The following is a 23,137-nucleotide window of genomic DNA, read 5'->3' as shown; positions in this document are numbered from 1 at the left end:
TGGGCGCTGGGATAAGTATAAGTACGGGGAGGCCTGGCAGGTTGACTACATCACACTGCCACAGACCCGCCAAGGCAAGCGCTATGTGCTCACCATGGTGGAAGCAACCACAGGGTGGCTGGAGACACACCCAGTGCCTCACGCCACTGCTCGGAACACCATCCTAGGCCTGGAAAAACAAGTGCTGTGGCGACATGGCACCCCAGAACGAATTGAGTCAGATAATGGAACTCATTTCAAAAACAGCTTAGTTGCTACCTGGGCGAGAGAACATGGCATTGAGTGGGTGTATCATATCCCCTACCATGCACCAGCTGCCGGGAAAGTTGAGCGGTGTAATGGACTGTTGAAAACCACTTTGAAGGCGTTGGGTGGAGGGACTTTCAAACACTGGGATCAACACTTAGCAAAGGCTACATGGCTAGTCAACACTAGAGGCTCTGTCAATCGAGCCGGCCCTGCCCAATCAGAACCCCTTCACACTGTAGATGGAGACAAAGTCCCTGTAATACACCTGAGAGGTATGCTAGGGAAAACAGTCTGGATCAACCCTGCCTCAGGCAAAGGCAAACCCATTCGTGGGGTTGTCTTTGCTCAAGGATCTGGTTCCACCTGGTGGGTGATGCAGGAAGATGGAGAGACACGATGTGTACCTCAAGGGGAACTTATCTCTGGGTAAACGACTCATATTACTGTATTTGTAAACACTTAATTATTTGAAAGAAAATTTAAGTTTAATGTAGAGTATCGGCATGGAAGAGAATTTAGGGGTGGATAATGTTGTAGTTTGGGATTATTATGTAAATTCTCTCCCCTGCCACTTAACTGCCCAGGCCAGCGGTTAACAAAAGAAGCAGTTAACTGTGATCGCTGGGGTGGGGGCAGGTTTGTCTCTTTTGGTTTTTTTTTTGGATATTCTCCTCAGTCTTGGCTCGGCGGAACGGGGGAGTGGGGGCTCCAAGGAGGCAGGCTGCCCTGCTGGTTACTGCTGGGGTTTTCCCTGGCTGTCTTGCCGCTGCCTACTTCGGACGGCTGTTTTCCTGCCGTGCTGCTGCCTGCCTTGGATTTGCTGCTGGTTGCTCGTACCTTTCTGCTTCTTGGACGGGGAACACAGGGGGAAGAGACTGAGTCCATCTGAAAGCCCACTGCTCGTCTGTTTCGCTGGAGAGGGACTGAAACTCACTCTGCAGCCAGCGGGCTGTGACAAGGACACTTAAGTATAACCTTTTCTCCCGGAGGAAAACCTGCTGGGTTTTGTTGTTGGTTTTTTTTTTTTTTTTTTTCTCTTATGGTGTTGGGGAAGTGGGTTGCACTAGTCTGTTTACATATGTATATATATATATATAGCAGTTATCCTTCTTGTATTAAAATTCCTTTTCTTAAATTTGATAAAGAGTGGTGTGATTATTGTGGAGGAGGCCCCTCCCCTGCTTGTGGGTAAAACATTTTGGTTTTTCCCCTCAAACCGAGACAACATAAAACTGAAGTTTCTGGAGAGATTTAAGCACTGGAAGCCTCAGATCCCATTCCCCACGGGGAAGGCTGCAGCTCTTAGGAGCTCAAGGTTATAGTCAGACTCGCAGATTCGGCTGTGCTGGTTTAACACAGTAGATCATTGGTCTTTCAGTTCTGCCAGCAGAAGGTCTGGGTCATGCCCTCCCAAATTCACTTCTGACACCCAGTTTAGCTCCAGTCACTGTGGTCTGGAGGTGACATGACTGTGCAGCTGATCCATAGAAAAGGCCACTGAGTGCCAGCAACCCACCAGTCTCCCTGCCATGGGCTCACTGCTCCTTCCAGAACCTGCCAGCTGGATTTTCATGTGATTGCTCCCCGATCTGAATGATTTAGAGTCAAAATTAATTGGGCTAACATGAACAACTGCAAAGGCAAGTGCTGCAAACCTAGCAGCACTCATTCACCTCCCTCACACAGACTGCCAGCTAGCTGAGCTGTGGGGAGCAGCCGAAGAGGGTAATAAGCAGCTGCAGAAGGTAACAGCTTCACCTTGCACACAGTCTCTGCAGAACTAACCTTCATCTGCAGCCTCCAACTTCATTTAATATTTACCCTGTGAAGGGATACTTAAAATGTACCACCGTGCTTAGCAACAGGTTAAGCTTTGGCTTCACCATCACAGTCCTCCTCCCCAAGGACTCACACACCCAGCCAGAGCAGAGCTGGGAACACTCACATTACTGTCACAGAATCCCACAGTGCAAGGTTTCCCCTTGCGCAGGAACAGGAACTGGTCATTGGCATCCACGTATGGCGTGCACCTGTCCTGTTCATCCCGGCAGCACACCTTGCAGGAATTATCCGTTTCTGTAATAAAGCAACAAATTCATTCCTGGGAAGCACCAAGAGTCACCTGCAACCCACAAGCCTACGTGTCCCCCAGCTGACCATGTTCATGAACACCTTCCCCACAGGGAAGGCAGCACTATGTGACAATTTCAGGCACTCTGACAACCAAACCTAAAACTCAATCAAAAAGACAGATTTAAATATTTCTTGGGCTCTGAGTCCTCTAGACACCTTTCTCCTCAGTTATGCCCTCTGTCTCAAACAGTGTGGCTCAGCACTGCCCCCATGAAGCTTTCCTCCTATTCCCAGCTGCTACATTTAAGAGATGATGCGGAGAGTAGGAAGGCAGGAAAACTCCCTGGGCAGAAGTCAAAGACATGCAGGTTTGCAGTGGCAGGGGACTGGACTTGGGGATCCTATGTTCGCAAAGCACTTTAACCTCTTTGAAATATTTCTTTAACCATTTGTTGGAGGTCAACATTCCTCTGCCAAATGCCTGCTCCAAAGGTTGGTTAGGATCTCTTTACAATCCTTTGCATCCACCTGTGGCAGAGGTGAAAGGGAGGAAAGTATCCTCTTCTTTAGCTAGAGTGTCAGACCATAGGAGTCATCTTAATGTCTTCCACCCAGACCACCAGAAGACAAGAGGACATTCACATTCCTTTTTTAAACAGAAAACACCTGACAAAACCCAATGGTTTAAACTTTTCCAGAAACCACAAACTCAGCCCTCCCACAGGCCAGTCTGCAGCAGAGCCAGCGCTCCCCAAGGAGCAGAGATGAAGCACATCCCAGCTCAGTCCTGTGTCACACACCGTTGCACGCACACGACCGTAGGTTCTTCTCCCTCTCGCAGAAAGGGACGCACTCTCCATCCTTGCACTTCCCCATGTCCACGCAGACTGTGTCATCTGGAGCATTCCCTGGAGGGGGACACTCACTGCTGTTCCCTACAGATGGAAGTCAGCAGAGTGGGAGGACTGTGTTAGATTAAAGGGCAGAGCACCTAAGTGTGCAGAAGAAAGAAGTAAATAACGGAAATACAGACTTATCCCAGAAGAACCCCAAAAGCTTGTTCTTGGCTATCATCTGCAGGCTGCCTACCAGCTGCTCTGAGAGGCAGCAGAAGCTCTGGAGCCTTTCAACAGCTCAGGTATTGTGGCACTGGCAACCAAGCAGTAGGTTCAGGCCCTGGAGACACTGCCAGCAAAGCAGACAGTGACTTGACTCCTTGCCTCCAGGAAAGATTATGGGGAAATAAAGCAGTGGAGAAGTGAAGCAGAGCTGCAGTAATTCCACCTTTTCTATGAGAAAATTCATTCTTGTCCCCTCCCGCTAGTGACACACAGTTTTGCTTTTGCTTCTTTTATGGGAAAGAAACAAAGAAGAAAAAAGAAATCCAACATTTTTCATGTTCTTCTGGGCAATAAATCACCAAGTGACTCCTGAAACTACAATGCAACTCATTATAAGACTATTTTGTGACACTTAACTAGTCTCTAAAATTACATGTACCGGATGAATAAAGGGCACTAGACTGAAAGAGGGTTGAACAGGACACTAAGCCTGGAGCACTTGGCTGGCTGACCTACAGGGAACAGAACCACATCCTACCAGTGCAAAAAGACTCTCCTTTACAAGTGGCATTTATGGCTTCTTGGCATTTCTTTTGTGCACTTTCAAACTGGCAGCCTTTACAGCAGGGACTGTTCCGATCACTGGGGAAAGATCAAAATGAAGTAAATGAATACAACGCAATTTTAAAAAAATAAGTACAAGCATGACAAAACCAGAGAAAAAGATGTTTAGGAGAAAAAAGCTACTTCTTGGAGACTGACTCATTGATTCAACCCTTGCCCTCTCTGCTTGCTCTGACAACCACCTTTTTACACACCCACTGAGTCTTCATGTACTAAAGGCAAAATCACACAGAAAGTATGTATTGAGAGACATCAAAGGGACCCTTGTGTTCAAGGCCCCTGGATACTCCTCTTGTTGCTTGCTGTGCAACTTAGGACAAGTTCTTTCACCCTTTCCTTCCCCAAACACTTCCTCCTCTTTGGTTTGCCCTGAAGGTTTCCTACTTTTTATTCTGCACTGCCTTTATTTGCATTGTTCTCACCTAACACAGAAAGGCCCGTAGTAGAATACTCATTACAATTGAGGGATTTTCTTGCTAAACAACAGGAGCTGCACAAGCTCTCTAACATTACATGCTGCAAAGCTGAAGCATGAAGAAACAGACTGGACACTGCATTACAGCAGGGCCATGAACACCCCAAAAAGAGCAAGAACAGAAACATGACTCATTTAGCACAGTCACTGTGTTGTCTGTTCAAACACATTCTGCAGCAGTCTTGAAATATCAGTCTGTGATCCCAGCATAAAGCTACATTGCAATACAAGCAAAAATTGTATTTGCACAGTTTTTCAATTCCCTAAGTTTGCTTGATAATATTGCTAGTAATAATAACAACACCACAATAATTTTCAAGAATATGACTTCTGACACTTCTCATAAAAGGTAACAGAATACTAACAAAATTAATGTATGCACACAATAGCCTTTCCTGAAATCCGTTTCTGTCTTGAACTCACATTTAGCCTTAAAGCCATGAAACAGGCCTGTGATACTGCAAGTGGCCTTAGGGGTTTTCATACCAGTCCTTAATTCTCTCCTGTGTAAAGAGAAGCTGCAGCTCATTTCCCCTTACCTGCACTTGGCACCATCTTTCAGTTTACAGTCTGCAGAGCAGCAGGGATCAGCCTGTTGGTACAAGAGGCCAGGATCGCATTCCTCCCCTTCATCCACCCTGGAGTTCCCACACACTTTGTTGTTGCGCTCTTTGAAGCACTCCTGGGCCTTGACCTCTATGGTCCTATGGATGGATTTTTTGCTGCAGCTTGAGAACATCTACAGAGTCACAGGGGAAAGAGCAGCACTGAGGAATGTACCTTTCTGTTAACAACTGGCATCTAAGACAGCCATGGCCTCCCTACACCTCCAAATTCTGGTGTCCCAAAAAGCACTTATTGTCTCTATACTGCCAGTTTGATACCTTAGAAAAATTTTAAGATGGGAAAGTAACAATTGGGTTGGTAATGGACACTGCTCCATTAAACTGCAGGGACTACCCATACAGTTGGGTTCAGAGCCAACCCCAGCTCTCCCACGGCTTCAGGGCTCTACCATCCTCAGGATGGGATGCAAAGCTGGAGCTACAGGGACAGACTATGCTGCCTCTTGGGCACAAGCCACAGGTCAGACTGCAGACTAATCATCCCCTAATAATCTTGGTTTCTCATCTGCAGAACAGGCACAGTGCCAACTCCACACTGCCAGTGCAAGCTCCCGCTGTGGCTGTGGCGTCTGGCAGTCTCTCTCCAACAACGGCAACTACGGACCACCCAAGCACTGTCTGGTACTGAAGGTCCTGGACTAGACTCCTGTTGGTGACTTGCTTGTAGCAGTATGTGGCCACAGCTAATTACAAACAACTAATTAAAATGCACCTTGACATGCCATGAACTCCAGTGAAATTCAGATTCCAAAGATGAGCTTATCTTGCAGAGAACCCAACCACATGCAAATGTTTTCCTCTTATGGCTAATCCATTACATTCCTGATGGTTCAGGCTACAGGAATCATTAACTAAATAGAGTTGCCATGCAAGGGGGTCACTGCCCACAGTATGTTGAAGCAAAGCTAAACAACCATACCTTGTTGTTTTCATGATCCCCACTGACAGCAATAGGATACATGACATATTTCCCTCCCTCATCTTCAGTGGGGGCACATTCTGGCAGACTGTCAGGATCATGCTCTGCTCCAAAGTTATGTCCAAGTTCATGTGTTGTAACCAGGTCAGCCTCCTTTTTTCAAGATGAAAAAAATAATGTTGAAAAAAATTAGTCCAAGCAGGAAAGGACAGAAGATCCCAGCTCCTTACAGGCCACCAGCACTTCCAAGATACACCAAGATGGACAGGACGAACACTTGTCTGTTTTAGAAGCGGGGAAATGAAGGCAATTAAAGTTATGGTCCATTTCAAAGTCAAGTTCCAGGACTAGGTCTGAACACTAAATCACTGCTAAAGGCAAAATGCTGTCCTAGAATACCAATTTAATCTTGTTTTCACTGCAATACAGATACTTAAAATATGAAAACTTGCTGTTAAGTAGCTGGAAGGTATAAAAAATTGAAACAAAACCCAATCCAAACAAACCAGCTACAACAATTAGTCAATCTCTTGTTTAACATGTCTTGCAATTAGAATTATTTATTCTAAAGGGATGATGACATTAGGAGTGCTGAATAAACTCTGCTATTGCATGATTACTGGGAAAGGCACCCACAATTGTGGCCCAATAGGGATGGATTTCCAACAGCATTTATGCCAGACAGGTCTGCCTGTGCTGAGGATCCCAGACCGGCTCTGCTCCCTGTGCACCTCCCACAGCACCTTCCCCAGCAGAGGGTGTCACACTCATACGATGACAACCACAAATTAAACTTGCACAGAAATAAAGGTGCAAGGACAATCCGTCACTGCAGCTGCTGTGTGGGCACAGGAAGGACCAAGCACTGGACAGAGCAGCACTGATTTGTGTCTAAGCATGGCTAATGCAAGAGCCAGAGACAGGAGAGCTGCCCAGGGATCCCTCCTGTGCATCACTGGGTTTAATTTCAAGAAGTGTTTTAAGCAGTCTTTCCCTTGTTTTAAGCCCAAGCAGAGACTGTGGAGCATTTTTCCTGCAAAACCAATCCACAATGCTCCCACTGCCTCGTCCCAAGCCTTGTGCCTGTCACTGGGAAGACAAAAAACTCAATTTCCTTTGTAATCCAAGGCACAACTCCAGTTTGGAGACTGATGCAAATGTCATAGCTATGGCAAGAACTCCCCTGTCAATGTCCCTCTAACACAAAGCTTCACTGTCTTTTTTTCCTATCTTCTTGACAGCTTCTGTGCCAAGTTTTAGCCCACACATCAATTATGAATTCCCTTTATAATCAGGCTACAGAAAAGCACAGCTGAGAAGTCAGCAGAAGACAGCAAAATTGAAATAGGCCCAACTGTAAAGATTTTGTAGATGCAGACACAGGCACTGCTCTGGTATCTTTACAAGTGAGACAAAGCTCACATTCAGGCCTTTATGTATTTACTACCTCATCAAGTATGGAAAAAATCCAGAGAGTAGCAACTTGTATTAAGCTTAGTATAAGCACAAGTCCTGTCTATTACACTGTTCGCTGCTCTAGTTACTCAGAGCATACAAAAATCAGGTGGAGAAATTTCGTTAAAGACTCAAACTAAACCTCCTACTTTGCCTGCTTGTTCTTTTTGAGGATTTGTTTGTTGGACTTCCGTTTTTTGTTTGGGCTTCTTTTGTTAAAGCAAAATACATTTAAATTTATCATTAGATATCAAAAACTTGATCACATCTAATACCCTACTAGACACCAACTATCTTTCCCCATTCCTGTTTCGCAGTGACTTGAATTTCCTCTTGTCAGCAACAACAAAAAGGATGATTTTTGTTTTGTGCCCAACATCCTTGTCCCCAGGAAGCTGACTCAAATGGCAAGCCAGCAGCTTGTTTTAGAGAGCACAGAAGCTTGTCCCAGTCCCATGGCACACGTCACCAACACACACATGTGAGGAGGATACTCTCCCACCTTTGTGAGGATGGTCTTCCCATAGTTCTTGGTGCTGGTTAAGCCACTGTTCAGATAGATATCCTTCTTTGCAATTTGACTGGAATAAGCTACAGAAATGAAAAATAAATGAAAATTGTCAAATATTTTTCTTGGGTACATATGGGGAGACAATGATCCTTATCTGGGGAAATGAACAGCTTTATTGTTCTCACAGGCTCACTAGTGAGACCCTGCCTCTTGCCAGTTTTTCGGGGCTGGGAATCTTTCAAGCGCAGCTCAAACAGCTCATGCATTGCAGTCAGGGGAAAAACACCAGAAATTTCCAAGACAACAGCATCTGCCATTCTATAACCACTGCAACATGCACCCACACAAAGCAGCCCTTGGTTTAGGTTTTGTTCTAGCCAGCTTGTTAACACCACATAGCCTAGTGACTTTTATCCTTCCCTCCCTTCTTTATCCAGCTCCAGCAAAAAGTCAGCCATCTGTTCTATGCAAAAACCAAACTACTAAAGTCTATGCAAGTAATACAATATACTCCATAAACACTGGACAGAAGGATAAAACACAAAGAACAAAATGTAGCTTTCAACCTGCAACGGGAACAGAAGAAAAAGAAGCCTTGCCTTTAGGACAAATGCCACCATGGCTGTTAGGTCTGGGAGAGCCAACATAAGCCAATCCGAGCGTTCCCATGTCAAAATCTTGATACGTGAAGAGATGAGCAAGGCACACGTGAGCTGCTTTCTCAGCAATATCAAAGCTAAATTGCTTTAGTGAAGAAAAAAAAATAGTCAAATCTCCTTTAGACAGTTTACAGTAGATATTAGAAGTCTGTAGATAAGAACATTCATCTAATGTGCCAGACAAGCACCTCCTAGATCTGGTTAAGTCAGAAAACAGCAGATGTTTGGCTGTTGAACACAGCTGTAGGAAATTAAAGTAATACCCAAAATACATTGTATGTGTTCCTTTACATAACTTGCCTATTCATTTCCCCTTTTCACAGGGAAGGGAAAACCAAGTACAATAATTTGATGAAGGTCACAAGGCCAGTCTCAGGGCCAGACATATCAGGACTGCCTTTCTGACTCAGACCACATTAATAAGACTAATTGGTGTCTGCTCTGTAATTATGCAATGGAGCCCTTTAGCATGGGCTACAGGGCAGAGCAGCTGGTTTGACTTGGTGTGACATCTACAGTGACTTGAAGAGAGCAGAGGAATTCCACTCGTTACTACAGAGTAGCTTTATGAGTGAGTAATCCCCTGCAAAGGGCAGTACTTTTCAAGGGTTGCAACTCACCTCTAGCAGCATTTTCACGTCCCAAGCATCTTTTTTATCATCTGGGTAACTTCTTGCCATATTGTAATGCTTTTCTCCAGGTCTTACAAAATTTGGCTCATTGTGGATGATAATCTACATTTCAAAAATGACAACAATAATGTAGAGGAATTTTGGTCAATTTTAAAGCTACAGAAAAGGTTTCAATGCAATTTTAAACATCTCAATAGATTTGTAAGCAGAAAAATTCAGACTCAGCATGATTCTAATGTTAACTTTCCAGCCTCTATAAATACACTAACTACATTATATGTAACTACACCAGCCCTTTTACAGGATAACATCAGAAGTTTTCACTATAACATTCTGCTCTAAGATGCATTTTACTCTTTAAAAAAACACCCCCAAATACAACCAGTATAAATAGCCCCAATTAACTTCAGAGCTCTAGGTAACCAAAACATATTTTAAAGGATTGTTACTTTCCCAGTAACCTAGAGTTAGTGCTTCATGTCCTTCCCCCTTCCCTGCCCAATTAACACTCCTCTTTCTTGTTCCTGTAGACCTTTTCCCAGCAAAGGGGCAGCTGGCTTGTACCATTAGTCTCCATGTCCCACATCACAGCTCTTGCAGTACACTGACCTGATGGATTCCTCCTGGGTTTAATGCCCTTTTCCAGAATTCTGAGCACTGGCTCCCAGGTGCCATCATAGAACTGAAGTCACTACATTACCTATGTCAGCCCTATACCAGACTCTACACTATCTTGATGTCTAAGGGAGCCATTAAAGCTCTCTCAGGAAGGACTTGTGTTTTTCCATTTCTGTTTGCGGCCCCTCATGCTTTGTAAGCTAAGCAGCAGCCACAGGCAGAAATACGACATAAATTCCTAAGAGTAAGTCTGATAGAAACAAGAATTGCTCATATTTGGGGAAAAAAACACCTTTGAATTGAGATTAAATATGGCAAGATTCTCCCTGAAAACTCACATCTCACACACTGCAGGAAAACGGGCATGATGTGTCAGATCATTAACACTACGGGTGGCAAGATGCTACTTCAGAGTGCTCCTGGCAGGAGTTAATAATATAGGATTTTATTATCTTAGCTCTAATCCAGCTCTAAAATAATCAGAAACCCCAACCTGTAAACCATGTTCCTTTAATTTGGAAGCCCTTTGCACAGTTCAGTGGATACCTGCTCTATCTGGATGCCATACCCACTGAAGGCTCCATCGTCCCAGGAAGTGTTTCGATAGATGTCATCTACTCTGTCTATCAGTTCAATCTATGTAGAAAAGAAACACAAGTTATTCAGTTGAGCTTTCATGCAGTAAAAGTCAAGACACTCTGAGAAGCTGAAACACACTTATCTAGAAACACCCACTTCAAATCAAAATCGAACCTCATATAAGGTAACAGACCTACTCTCTGGATCCAAGTACTGTTGGTTCTGGATCAGGGAGCATTATCAAATATCCTTGAAAATTTTCCATCATAAAAAAGCAGTACAAACTTTTCCATTTATCAGTTTAATTTGTGTAGTGGAAGAACAATAATATTAGGAACAAGACGTCTTGGGAAACACTTTGTTCAAACACTAGTTTTCCAGATTTCTTTGAAGGGAAGGGCAAAGGAGGAGTTGTTTTTACTGCTTTGTTTTAGCATGGTGCTTAACTAGTTTAACTGACCCACAAGGCTTGCTTCCCTCTCCCAGCCAAAAACCTATTATTTTCCTTCAAGCAGAAGGTTCCAGAAAGTCTCTTGTTAGTGCTCACAATCAATATCTCCCTTTTAAAGCTGTTCTCACATTCTTAAAAAACACCTTCTACTAAATACAAACCATCAAACTTGCTAAAAAAGAGAAGTGACATTCAGAGCCACTCAATAATAGTTCATATTTTCATTTTCCAACCATTGTGTTGTTAACAGTACCCATCTACCCAGGAAACACAACTGTGGGTCAGCCTCAGCACTTGTCAAATGCTGAGATAAAAGCATCTCTGCAAACACACCAACTGAGGCTGCCTCACCCAGAGAAAATAAAAACATTTCTGGGGATAGAAAGGTGGAAGAGCCAGCAAAGGTGAAACAGAGTGATCAGCATTACAAAGAGTCAGACTCAGAAAGAGACTTTTGACAAACAACAGACCTCCAAAAGTGTTTTCATTTGATTTTGTCTTCAGTCCCCAACGCCCCCACACTCTCCACTTCTGTGGAAAGGCTGTGGGCAGGCCTTGTACTATTCCACAAAAATTTGTCAGGTAGACAATCACACTGTTTTTGTTTGGGTTACTTGGTAACTGGTACATGTGATAGAGTCCCGCTTTCCTGAGGATGGCTGAACACCTGTCTGCTGATGGGAAGCACTGAATTAATTCCTTGTTTTGCTTTGCTTCTGCAAACAGCTTTTGCTTTTACCTGTTTCTATCTCAACCTACGAATTATCTCACCTTAACCCTTCTGCTTCTCTCCCCACTCCATCTGAGGAGTGGAGTCAGCAGCTGTGGGAGGCTGCACTGCCTGCTGGGCTTAACCCACAACACCCACACACAACCAAACTGTTTACTGTGCCTGCTCCTAATTCTATTGTACTGGACAGAGAATCCTGAAAGAATTTGGAAAAAAAAAGTAATAAATATATCTAAGTTGTGTGTGCCTCTCATATGAGCATTAAACATGTCAGAACTTTAGAGATGCTCAGATAATTTGCAGTGGATTTCAAAATCCAGGAGACTCTAAAGCTCTGACTGAGAAAAGGGAAGTTCTTTGGCAGAAAAGGGCATAGCCACAAGAATTGTATGAAAGGAAGGAATTTCCTTATAAGTGACACTTGAAGACTACTTAATTACTATTATAAAATATTTTTAAAGTATGATTTAGCACTTTCCCACTTAAAAAGCACATACAGTCACAGGGGGTAACTACATTATGTTGCACAAAAGTAGAATAAGCTGTATGTTGTTTTAGCTACTGGATCACTTTGTTTTCCCGTGTCTGCTCCAGCAAATTTTAACAAAACACATTTACTTACCAAATAGTTTATAGTGGTACTCTCTTCCCCACGGCCCATATACTTGAAAAAACGATGATCTGCCACTACCAACATCTTGCATGTGTTTTTGGAGTTCTCTGGAATAGCTCTTTTCTTCCGATGGATGCTTGCTAAAGTGAATATTTTAAATAAAACAGACACTCAGTACAACTACCACTGCTGAGTGATTCTTAAATATAAGTCACAAATGTGAGTGTGGGTTATTTCCTGTGGAGAGAATGGGGATGTTTAGTTTTGGGCTTTTTTTAAATTTTCTTAAATTTTGTCTTCCTAACAGTTCTCAAATTTATTGTAAGGAAAGGAACATGTGGAAGTGAAATTGAGTTATTCCTCAGATTTACTTATAGAGCTTTTATGGTCATCACCTCAGTCTTACCCTGTTCTGAGTCATTATCCCAACCTCTCCTGACACAGCAAAGGACAGAGGAAAGAGGGACTGAAAACTCTCAAAACCCCATCATGGCTCAAGATGGATTCCTGGAGTGACCATGAGGCAAAACAGATCCTCCCGCACAGTGCACAGAAGTACAAAGTTGTTTAAATGCTCATCTTAGAACATGTACCAACATTGCTGACAACTGCCATAAACTGCTCAGGCCTGATGAAATGGCTTTCTCTCCTTAGCCTACATTTTGGAGCGGTCAAATATCCATTCAACAAGCCAAGAATGTATGCCCCCAGCAACAGTATCTTCCTTCCATCAGCTGTTGGGGCTTTTGTGGATGGGAAATGGGCATGAGGAAGAGTGCTGCTCCACCAAGTGAATTTAAAGAGCTAACAGTTAAACTAGCAACAGCCACACAGATTATTTCCCAGGTTCTGATCTTACTTGCCAACACAGCCAGAATTCAGGTGTTTCAAAGATGCTGCCCTCCCAACAATGGACACTCACCTTCATTTTCCTTCCTGTCTTCCAGTCCTTTTGGCAATAGCTCTTCTTCATTCAGCTTTAAATACCCACACACTTTGGGGGACTGCAATCTTGAGAAATCTTTAATATCTTCAGATCTGTAGACCAGCAGTCGTTCATCTTCCACATCATCTACAAATCTCCACAGTGGCTGACAGCACAAGAAGAATTCAGGAACACAGTGAACACAAAGACTAAGTCTAGATAAGTAAAAAATTACAGGTATGTACCATAAAACCTACAGGTATGTACCATCAAACCTCCACAGCTTTCTGTGTACGCACACAAATGCACTGGACTATGGTAACTGCACCCACAGCAACAAGTCTACTGAGAAAATGACATCCCCAAGAAAGCCAACGGAATTCAACTCTCTTAGGCTACGTGGGCATCCAAAACTCTAGGATCATCTTAACAGAACAGTGGTAGCCACCTGATAAAGCCATGAAAGAGACAGAATTTTATTTCCCCTCCAGAATATGAGCAAGCTGAAGAGGCATCTCCCTCAGGCTCCTTCACTCCATAACAAACTGTGTGGAGACTGGCACAGCCAGGAGGAGGAGGTGCCTAAACTGTGCTAACAAACACACTGACCAGAAGCACAGGAGGTGGGAGGTAACAGAAAGCCTTTAAGTGCTCAGCAGAATGCAGTATTCACAGCAGAAGGCAGGCTCTTCAATGTTCAATAGCTACCAAGTCACTTGTAAGCATGAAAAAATTCTCCAAAACCAAAGAAAACCAAACCATGAAATTCCAAGGAAAGACACCAGCCCCAATAGCAGACACATATAAACCACCTTTTTACTTTACTGGCATGTCCTATTACTGTCTGAATGTAGCAACACTACCAAATACAGCATGGACAGAGTCTGCTCTTCAGCCAGTGGAAAGCAGCACAGACTGCCACATCCACAGCACAGAGCACCTGGGTCTGGGTCCCTGCCCTCAGGCAGTGCTCCTGCAATTTCACACAGCTCGTATTGAGCACACTGTGCTTTCAGTTCACAGCTAAAAGGTTCCCAAACGTGGAGCCTGTGCCAGCCCAGCAACCAGATGTCTGCAGCTCCAAACAGGAGTTTTGCATGCCAAGGCAAGGTGTGAAGGCACCAGTGGTTTATACAAAGGTCTACAGCCTCTCTGAATGATACAGGAGCACTATGAAAACAAAGGCAGGCACTGGTGGAGCAGGTTTGTCCATGTTGCCTTTTGGGAACAGACTCTGGCATGCACCCTCTGACTGCACACGGGCATCACCTCATTGAGGGCTGGCTGGGGCCAAGGCTGACCTGGGGACACCCCAGCAAGGCAAGCTGGAGCCCGTGCACACACTGCCTGCCCTCAGCTGCACAGACAGACAGGAAGGAGCACAGAGAGCCAAGACACTGACACTGCTCCGCACCACAAACACAAAAATGCTTTAAATCACAATCAAATGGCTACTGTAGGTCCTAAATGTGAAAGATAAGTACAGTGATTTGGATACTCTAATTACATTTTTATACTTTACATGACTAGATTTCTCAGCTATAATTCTGGATATCCTTGGGATATCTACCCATAATTCTGGATATCCTTGGGTTTGGAGACAATTACAACAGCCATACAACACTCAGCCATAATTACTGTTATTCAGACATTCTAATACTGCTTGTGTCTGGGAATATACTGCAGTGAAAAACTCATTACAACAGTCTCTAATTATATACTTGTCCAATATTTTTTCTAACCAACAGTTTAAAATAAGACAAGCAATGAAAATGGTGAAAAACAAGAGTCAGGAAAAACACCAGATTTACAAATTAAGCTCTAAGCTAAAATAGTAGATTTCCATATGAAGCTTTAAGAATGGGAAAAATTCATGTAACAAAGCCAAAATTTTAGAAAGCTCCACAGACCTCAACTCTGCTCAGACTGCCACAGTTTGTTATTCTAGAAGACATGATTACCGCTCATTACTAACATTATACATTTCTGTTTCTGAAACCTTTTCCTGTTTAAGTCATACCTTCTGCCTGATGTATCTGAAACATGCACCCATCATGGAATGCCACTAATAAAAGTCAACATTTGCAGCAGTCACTAATAAAAGTCAGCACTTGCAAGTCACATTTCTCTCCCTTCTTCCTACCCCCCCACAAAACAAACATCACCACCACCAAGACTAGTCTGAACTACAGAGCTGTTAACACGACTAATTAGAAAGAGAAATACCCACAGGGAAAGAAAATGATTGCTCAAATACAGTTTTTCACAGGAAAGAGTACCTCGATATTGTATTCTTCTCCATCAGTATTGATTCTCACTGTAAAATCTTCATCCCCAATATGTGCCACAACCTTGGAATTATGCTCTCCTTTAACATAAGCAAGGAAGAAATAAATTAATTCAGCTCTTTTTGCATGTGCTCCTACACTGTTTGTTAGAGGTTTTTAACTGTTTCTAAACTTCATGCCAAATTACCTCCCTTGGTCTCTGAAGAACACTGTACTGTTCAGTTCAAAGGAAAAAAGAAATGAGCCAGCACTTGCCCCCAGTCTTAACTTCTCAATGGTCACAGTCAACAAGCGTCAGATCTAACTGATAATGTTGCAGAAAGTGTTGAGATGGCCGTGGGGATTAGTAATGGGACACAGAATATCTCTGCCAACAAAAGCAGCATGCACCTAATTGCTATCACACAGCACTTTGGTGTCAGCCCAGATTCCAGTGGAAAAGACTCACCAGATCACACGGATAACACAGAAATAAAAACAACTTAGCAGAAGCATCAGTGCTTGCCTAAAGTGCAGCAAGATACCCTTTCTGTACAGAAAAGTAATCTACAAAGAACCATCTATAAATCTTCTAATTGAACAATCTGGGCATCACTGCATCACATCTACCTCGGCTTTGTGTTCTGGGATATAGAACATCCAAGTCCTACATTCCAGCAGGAATTAAAGTTACCATTATCATTTAAAAAAATAAATAATAATTTGCAAGCCACTGCTTGACTAAATTATACCTTTGTGTTCTGCCAAACTGAAGAGTCCTATCTTAGGACCTTGGTGCAGTAACAAAAAATCCCAACAAACCTAAAAAAAACCATCTCCAAACACATTTCAAAAACAAAACCAGAAAACCCAAGGGGGAAGAGAATTAAGTTTATTTGTTCATCCTAACTGTATCTGATGAAAATGAGAAAAATACACCATTTACTCTGGCCAAGAGACTTTGCAAAGCTGTGGTTTCTCAGCATTAATCCATAGTCTACTTCATACTAACCAACGACATGTCCGGTGAAAAAGTCTTGCCACTGAACACGATACTCTTTTTCCTTGCCTTCACCATCCACAATTAATGCCTGAAATTTTTCTGAAAAGTGTTCAGCAGTTGCAGTTAAGTATAATTTAAAGTGCCTGTAAGAGAATTTACTTTCATTTACTTTTAATCAAAGTACACACATAACAGATACATTCAATCTCCATTTTACTGAGGGCCCAAAAGAAGTTAGAAAGCATTATTGTGATAAGCAGGCTACAAAAACATTTACTGTATAATGCATAACTGTTAATATTTTAAAGAGTCACAGATGTTTAATTAAAAAAATTTTAAAAATAACCTCCAAAATCCAAAACAGTCACAGTTTGCTGATTATGTGCCTTCTCCATTTGCAGTCAAGCAACACCAGTTACTGGTAACTAAATTAAAATCAGACCAATAAATTTCTTCATCTGTTCTATATTACAGAGTCACAGACTCAACTAGGTTGGAAAAGACCTCTGAGACCAACCAGTCCAACCTATGACTGAACACTGCCCTGTCAACCAGACCATGGCAGCGAGTGCCACTCCAGTCTTTTCCCAAACACACCCTCCTTTCAGGGAGCTGTAGAGAGTGATAAGGTCTCCACTGGGCCTCCTCCCCTCCAGGCTAAACAACCCCACCTCCCTCAGCCTCTCCTCACAGGACTTGTGCTCCAGACCCTTCCCCAGTTTCACTGCCCTTCTCTGGACTCACTCCAGCACCTCAATGTCCCTCCTAAAATGAGGGTCCCAGAACTGGACACAATGCCAAGTACAGGGGAAGAGTCACTTCCCTGGTCCTGCTGGCCACACTCTTCCTGATACAGGCCAGGATGCCACTGGTCTTCTTGGCCAGCTGGGCACACTGCTGGCTCATGTTCAGCTGCTGTCAATCCAAACCCCCAGGTCCCTTTCTGCCTGGCTGCTCTCCAGCCACTCTGTCCCCAGCCTGTAGTGCTGCTTAAACCTTTTATTTTCTGAATAACTCAGAAGACCATAAACAGGAAACTGATCTATGTACATTTTTTATGATATATTGCCACAAAAACTAAAAGCTATCCCAAGAAGTAGGAGGAGAACCTTCTCTGGATGAAGCCTTATGGGCTCTTGGTTTATGTGGGCTTTGGGTCAAAGATTTTTGGCCTGGTCCTCTGCAATTATTCCATAATCATCACTGGCAGTATTGCAACCTCGCCAAAAAGATAGGGTGCATGAGGCAGTGCAAAACAGGGGCAGCCAGACACTTGATCTCATTAACCTTTTATACTTGGTACTCAAAAATTCCCCACACACATTTAGAGATTCAAAAATTATGCACAACTTGCATGACTGTTGTAAATGACAAAGGGGAAGGCACAGGAGAACACAGTGGACAAATATGTCAGATGAACAAAATGGATCTACATTTGTTAATACAAAGTGTTATTCTCACCCTGGTCTCCATTTTAGATTAATTTCAGCACTAAAATGTCTGTAGGCCACTTTTCTGACTCTCAGAATAAAATCCCTAGAATCTTCATGCCTGATCCCTTCTACCTCTCTTTTCCCTTTCACCTGTGCTTCTATTTCCCATCTTATAACAACAATACAAAAAAGATTAGAAGTGTTTTATTTAATGGAAAATTTACACTCAGTAGGAAGAGATTAAACCTCCATGAAAAAAACTACATCTCCTGGACAGCACACCACACATGCTGCCCAAACTGAAGGCTGGCATTTTCAAGAAGCAGAGGGCAGTCAAGAAGTATGACAGTGTTGCCAGATCAGGTATAAGTGGGATCCAGCTCCATCAATGGAAGCAATCTACTTGAAACTAAAGCCAAGAACAAAGAAAGAAATCCTAAATCACTGCCCCTTCAGAAATCAGAGCACTACAATGTAACTTATTTTCCCCTTTCCTCTGTGCATCCCTGAAGTCACATAACCATGCAGACAACTAGCTTACAAGAACTGGCCAGTCACAGCAAAAAACAAGATAACTATTTCTGGGTTTGAAACTGCACATTATTCATCATAAACAGAAGAAAAATATTATGCTATTTCATTGCTGATGATTCAATTACCTTTGCAGGGCTGAAAAACTTAAGAGCCTCTCTATGTGTGTCTCAGGCTGGAGGTCTCTCTTCTTCAGTGAGTGTTGCTGGATGCTGGACTGAGAAAGGATGTCGTAGTCTGAAAGCAGGGACTCAACGGTGTCTGGAAGACCAACAAGGAAAGCTTTAGTTTCAAAAGACACTCTTTCCAAATGCACACATAGAAGAGCAAACCAGAACCTCCCATGCCAACATCAAGAGCACAATTTGCTCTAATTTTAGGATAACTGTTGTACATTTCTGTGAAGCTGCATTTTGCATAGGCAAGTAGAAATCATGGAGTGAGACAAGATACAATTTGAGAGAGACAAACAAGGTTTAGTTCACTTGTTACAGCAATTTCTGAGCAACCAACCCATCATTTTTTGCTGCAACAACAATGCAGAGCTAATTCCCTCCCTGGCTGCCCCTCAGAAACTAGATGGGGCAGAATGTCCCCGTTTCTCTGGGATGAATCACTCTCATCACCTGCTGGTCCCCACATGAGTCTAAGGAAGAAAAGAGTTTAACCTCGGAGACTTACACCAACTTAACTGCAGATTGGGACTGCATTTATTATCTTTCTGTCCAACAGTAGCCAGAAAACAGACACCTGCATAGCATCATCAATCAGAACCTCACACGAGGCACCCCCAGGTACGCTGGTTTCCCAGTACTTGACCACCATGCAAAACTCCTTTGACTTCCCTACTCGGAACACAAAAACTTGGTCCAAAGAAGGAGCCCAAATGCCCAAATTCCCACAGGGAGCAGCACATAAATCACAAATTCAGGTCAACATCTTGCAGATGTTTCCACCATTATCAAGTGCATAATGACAGCTGCCAACAGTGTTTGACTCTTGCTGATAGAGCCTCCTGCAGCTTCGTAAGGCAATTCCTTCACCAGAGCACCCATGCACACTCTTCCTTCTCTGGAGCACCCACTACCCAGTGACCTGACAACCACCTTTACTTCCACCAGCACTGATCAAGTCAGCTGCTATTCACAACCAGAGGCCCTTTTTCCCACATCACCATCTTCCCTTTCAGCCAGAGGCGTTCACTCTTTTCACAGCACCGAATGAGGTGTCAGACATGTTTTACAACAGACAGAAGTGCCCATCCGGTCATTCTTTATTAAAAAATTCCGTTTCTTTCCTCTCCATTTCCAGCTGTGCATTTAAACCAGACCTGACAGCTACCAAAGTGGTCTTTTGTTAAGGCAGATGGCCTTCCTTCAGAGCCTCTGATCACTAGCTTACACCACTCAGCCAAGTAACTTCACATGTTTTATTGACTTTTAAGTAAAGAGCACCAGTAATACGCTCACTTACTGGCTCTTGTGCAACAAACCAAGACTGCCAGCTCGAAAATCTAGATGAGTATAGCTCTTGAAATAATGTGAGGTTTTTTTAAACCTGACACTCAATACCCTCATTTATCCCCAAATCCATGCCTCTGAAGCCCAAGAAAGCTGTAAGAATGGGTGCACTGATCGGGGCAAGGCGATTGCCTTTCAGAGGGGGTGGGTGGGGAGAATGACCCACCAGTGGACATGCACACGTGTGCTTGCTTGTGCACACTGAAGTGAGGAAGCTGCACAGGCAAAGATGACCCTCACAGCCCTCTGGGCCCCGTACCAAACTCACTAGCAGAGTGATGGATGGGTGACAGGGCTGCCTTCTCGGGCAGCACAAGCCACCAAGCAGCGGTTCCCAGGCTTCTCCCTCCTCCGCTGCTCCTCCCCCGCTGTTGAGCAACACAGGAAGGGCAGTGCAGTTGCGATTTCCTGATTTCTGTTTACAGCCCACAGGTTGGGAGCACCTGCAATTGATTATCATTCGTTTCGGGTTATATGCAAAGGCATTTTCCATCACCTTCCTTTCTATTGCAGGGGTTTCCAGCTCCTGCACACCAGCCAAGACCTCTATCCCCAGCTTGCCACATCTGCAGGGCTGGTTCACCAGAGCCAGGTAGTGAGCAAATACCTAACCCCCCCCAAGCACCTCTTTTCTTTTACAAAGCCCTTTATAATTCATTGCTTATGGCCTGACTCCTGCCCTCATCTAGAACCACCTGGGAGGAGGGAAGGGACAGCTGGGCAAATCGATTCTGAAAGAAAAAAAGAATTCATCAAACTGTCAAGTTCTAAATTCTTTTAATTAAACTCGAGATCCTCTCACCAGAGCTAGAGTCACCCTTCAATTAAAGTGAATGTTGAGATACAAGCACTGGTTTATGACACAGACCAAGCGTGTGGTACACGAGCATGAAGCAAAGGTGTGGCACCTCTGCTGTGCTCCGGGGACTTGCCAAGCACCAGGTCTGCCTGAGGGGCAGAACCCCAGCTACAAAACACTTCTGACCTTTTACACCTCTGCCTGCAAAGTACAGTCCAGAACCCAGGGAAAGTGAAGCCAAAGAGCAAGATGCAGTTGCCACTATGGCCAGACAAAATGTCTCAGTTTCACAGCAAGAGAACTAAGAAGCCTGCTAAAAAAAATTAGGTTTTTTTAATTGGTAGGCAGGAACTTCAGAAGTCCTGTTCCACCTCAACATAAACAAACATCCTTCTGAAAATGCCTCACAGAGACACAGGAAGGGTAGTAAGAACAAGACCTAAAACGTCCATGAAGATGAGTAAGATGATTCTGTTGAAGTAACAAATGAAACACAGGGCACTCCTAGTTCCTGTAACCCTGAAACATGAATGCACTTGTTCACATTTCCTCTTACCCTTCCTAAATTTGTTTGCTTTTAATTTTACTTACAACATAAGTAAAGGCTTAAGACATGCTGCTCCTAGACATAAATCTGTTAACTAATTATGCTATTAGGCAGACATGGAAAATATATACTGGTAACACACTCAAACCAAAAATTTTCTGGACAATGTTCATATTATCAAAAATTAATTCATGGTCATGGCTTATTGAAAACAAAAGACAAAATGTCATTATTTTAAACAAAATACAGAACTGCACGGAGTCCAACTATACAGCAGTCTGTGGATAGGAGCCATAGCAAGGACATACTTGACTACTTTTTATTCAAACTTAAAAATCTTTTTGGCATTCCTTCCTCATTATCTTCATTATGGTCCAAGAGCCATTTTCCATGGGCTCCAACAGCACCGAGCTGACACAGATTTTCCCAAACAACTTTCTTGTGGTTCATTCCCTTCCAGACCCTCCTAGATTTCTGCATTCCTGTCTTTTTTTGGAGAACACCTTAACTGCCTCCTGATATCCCAAATATTTATTTATTATCACCAGCCTTCACCTCATTGTACCTTATTTCCTGCATGGGAACCTCCAAGAGCATACACATCTCAGGGTTGTAAGAGAGACAAGGAAGGGACATCAGTGACCAAGACAATATCCCAAAGCTCTCAAGAAGAAATCCACAGCAGTGACTCTTCCTCTGCCCCCAGCTTTGAACTCTGCAACTGTTCCCTCTTTTCTTTCACCTTCTTTCAGGGCTAAAAGCCTCCTGGCATCAGACTTAATACAGGAAAGCATCCTTTAAATAAAATCTGGGCACTGCAACAGGCCACTCCAGCAGCAGAGCTCAGGAAAGCGCTGGGCAAGGGCTGAGATCATGGAGTTGGAGGCCACTGCATGTATTGCAGAAGTGGATTCTCTGCCAGTGCTCAGCTACCAATTCAAATACCAATGTCACCCTTCTCCAACCAGCTCAGCTTTCATAAGCACAACAGTAAATTCCCATGATCTCATGCCCCATCTATTGCCTGGAAACCAACAAGTAAATGTGGCAAGTCAGCCATTTCATAAGAATTCTTTTGCACTGCACTATTTATAGAAAGGTTAAGCTTATCTACAAGCATGAAGTTTTAACCAAGAAGATACAGTCAATATTTTCAAAAGCTCTCTTCACAATTATCCTATGATAGAAAATGTCTCTACCTAAAACAAAAGATCAACAACATTAAATGACCACAAGATAATCACAGGGGTTTGTAGGAATCATTGCAGTTATTTCTCCAACCATCCTAAAGGGAGTAAAAGCAGAAATAAATTTTCTGTCACAGGCACTGGAATAGAATGACAAGCCTGCCAAGAGTAGTCCTGGAACAAGCACAGCAAAAAAACTCAGGGAGGATTTTGCAGTGTGACTGTGAATCATTTCCATATCCAAGACTGAAAAAAGGGTTCCAGCCTGGATTTCGTGTGCCACTCATCTACTACAACCTGGGTACTGATGTCAAGCTGATCTCCAGTGGGTATCAAACACCTATCAAAAGTTTATGAGCAGTTACCTAATAATTTTTCTGATTTGGCTGGGGAAGGTCTGAACAGTTGAAGGGCTCTACATTCTTACATGTTACTATTTACTTTCATGTGCTCTTCTTTGTACATTAAAATACTTCAATTAAAGTAACCAAATATAGTCACCCGAAATATAATTCAGAGCCTCAGTCAGAACTTAGACCAGGAAACATGGACAGCAGTCTTTCCAACCTGAGCCACGGGAGCTAAAGTAGGTCTCCATCACCCCCCGTGAAACAGCTGCCCTTGTGTTTGTGGTGACAGCTGCTCAGTGG

The 23,137-nt window shown here is 43.3% G+C and overlaps 1 protein-coding gene across 2 annotated transcripts in view; it reads right to left on the bottom strand.

Annotated features, from left to right (window-relative positions):
* ADAM17 (ADAM metallopeptidase domain 17) overlaps window positions 1-23,137 on the bottom strand; it is a 42,714-nt gene that overhangs the window by 10,808 nt on the left and 8,769 nt on the right. For both annotated transcript variants that reach the window (XM_071548357.1, XM_071548358.1), the window contains exons 2-15: window positions 18,563-18,695; window positions 16,480-16,613; window positions 15,480-15,568; window positions 13,198-13,366; window positions 12,285-12,415; window positions 10,449-10,538; window positions 9,273-9,386; window positions 8,593-8,737; window positions 7,985-8,073; window positions 6,028-6,180; window positions 5,022-5,221; window positions 3,922-4,025; window positions 3,123-3,257; window positions 2,195-2,325 (exon numbers count right to left, since the gene is read on the bottom strand). In XM_071548357.1, the coding sequence (XP_071404458.1) occupies window positions 2,195-2,325; window positions 3,123-3,257; window positions 3,922-4,025; window positions 5,022-5,221; window positions 6,028-6,180; window positions 7,985-8,073; window positions 8,593-8,737; window positions 9,273-9,386; window positions 10,449-10,538; window positions 12,285-12,415; window positions 13,198-13,366; window positions 15,480-15,568; window positions 16,480-16,613; window positions 18,563-18,695 (1,817 nt within the window). The remainder of the gene's footprint in view (window positions 1-2,194; window positions 2,326-3,122; window positions 3,258-3,921; window positions 4,026-5,021; window positions 5,222-6,027; window positions 6,181-7,984; window positions 8,074-8,592; window positions 8,738-9,272; window positions 9,387-10,448; window positions 10,539-12,284; window positions 12,416-13,197; window positions 13,367-15,479; window positions 15,569-16,479; window positions 16,614-18,562; window positions 18,696-23,137) is intronic.

This window comes from Pithys albifrons, chromosome 2 (genome assembly GCF_047495875.1).
Source record: "Pithys albifrons albifrons isolate INPA30051 chromosome 2, PitAlb_v1, whole genome shotgun sequence".
Lineage (NCBI taxonomy): Eukaryota > Metazoa > Chordata > Aves > Passeriformes > Thamnophilidae > Pithys > Pithys albifrons.
This window is presented reverse-complemented; position numbering and strand designations above follow the sequence as displayed.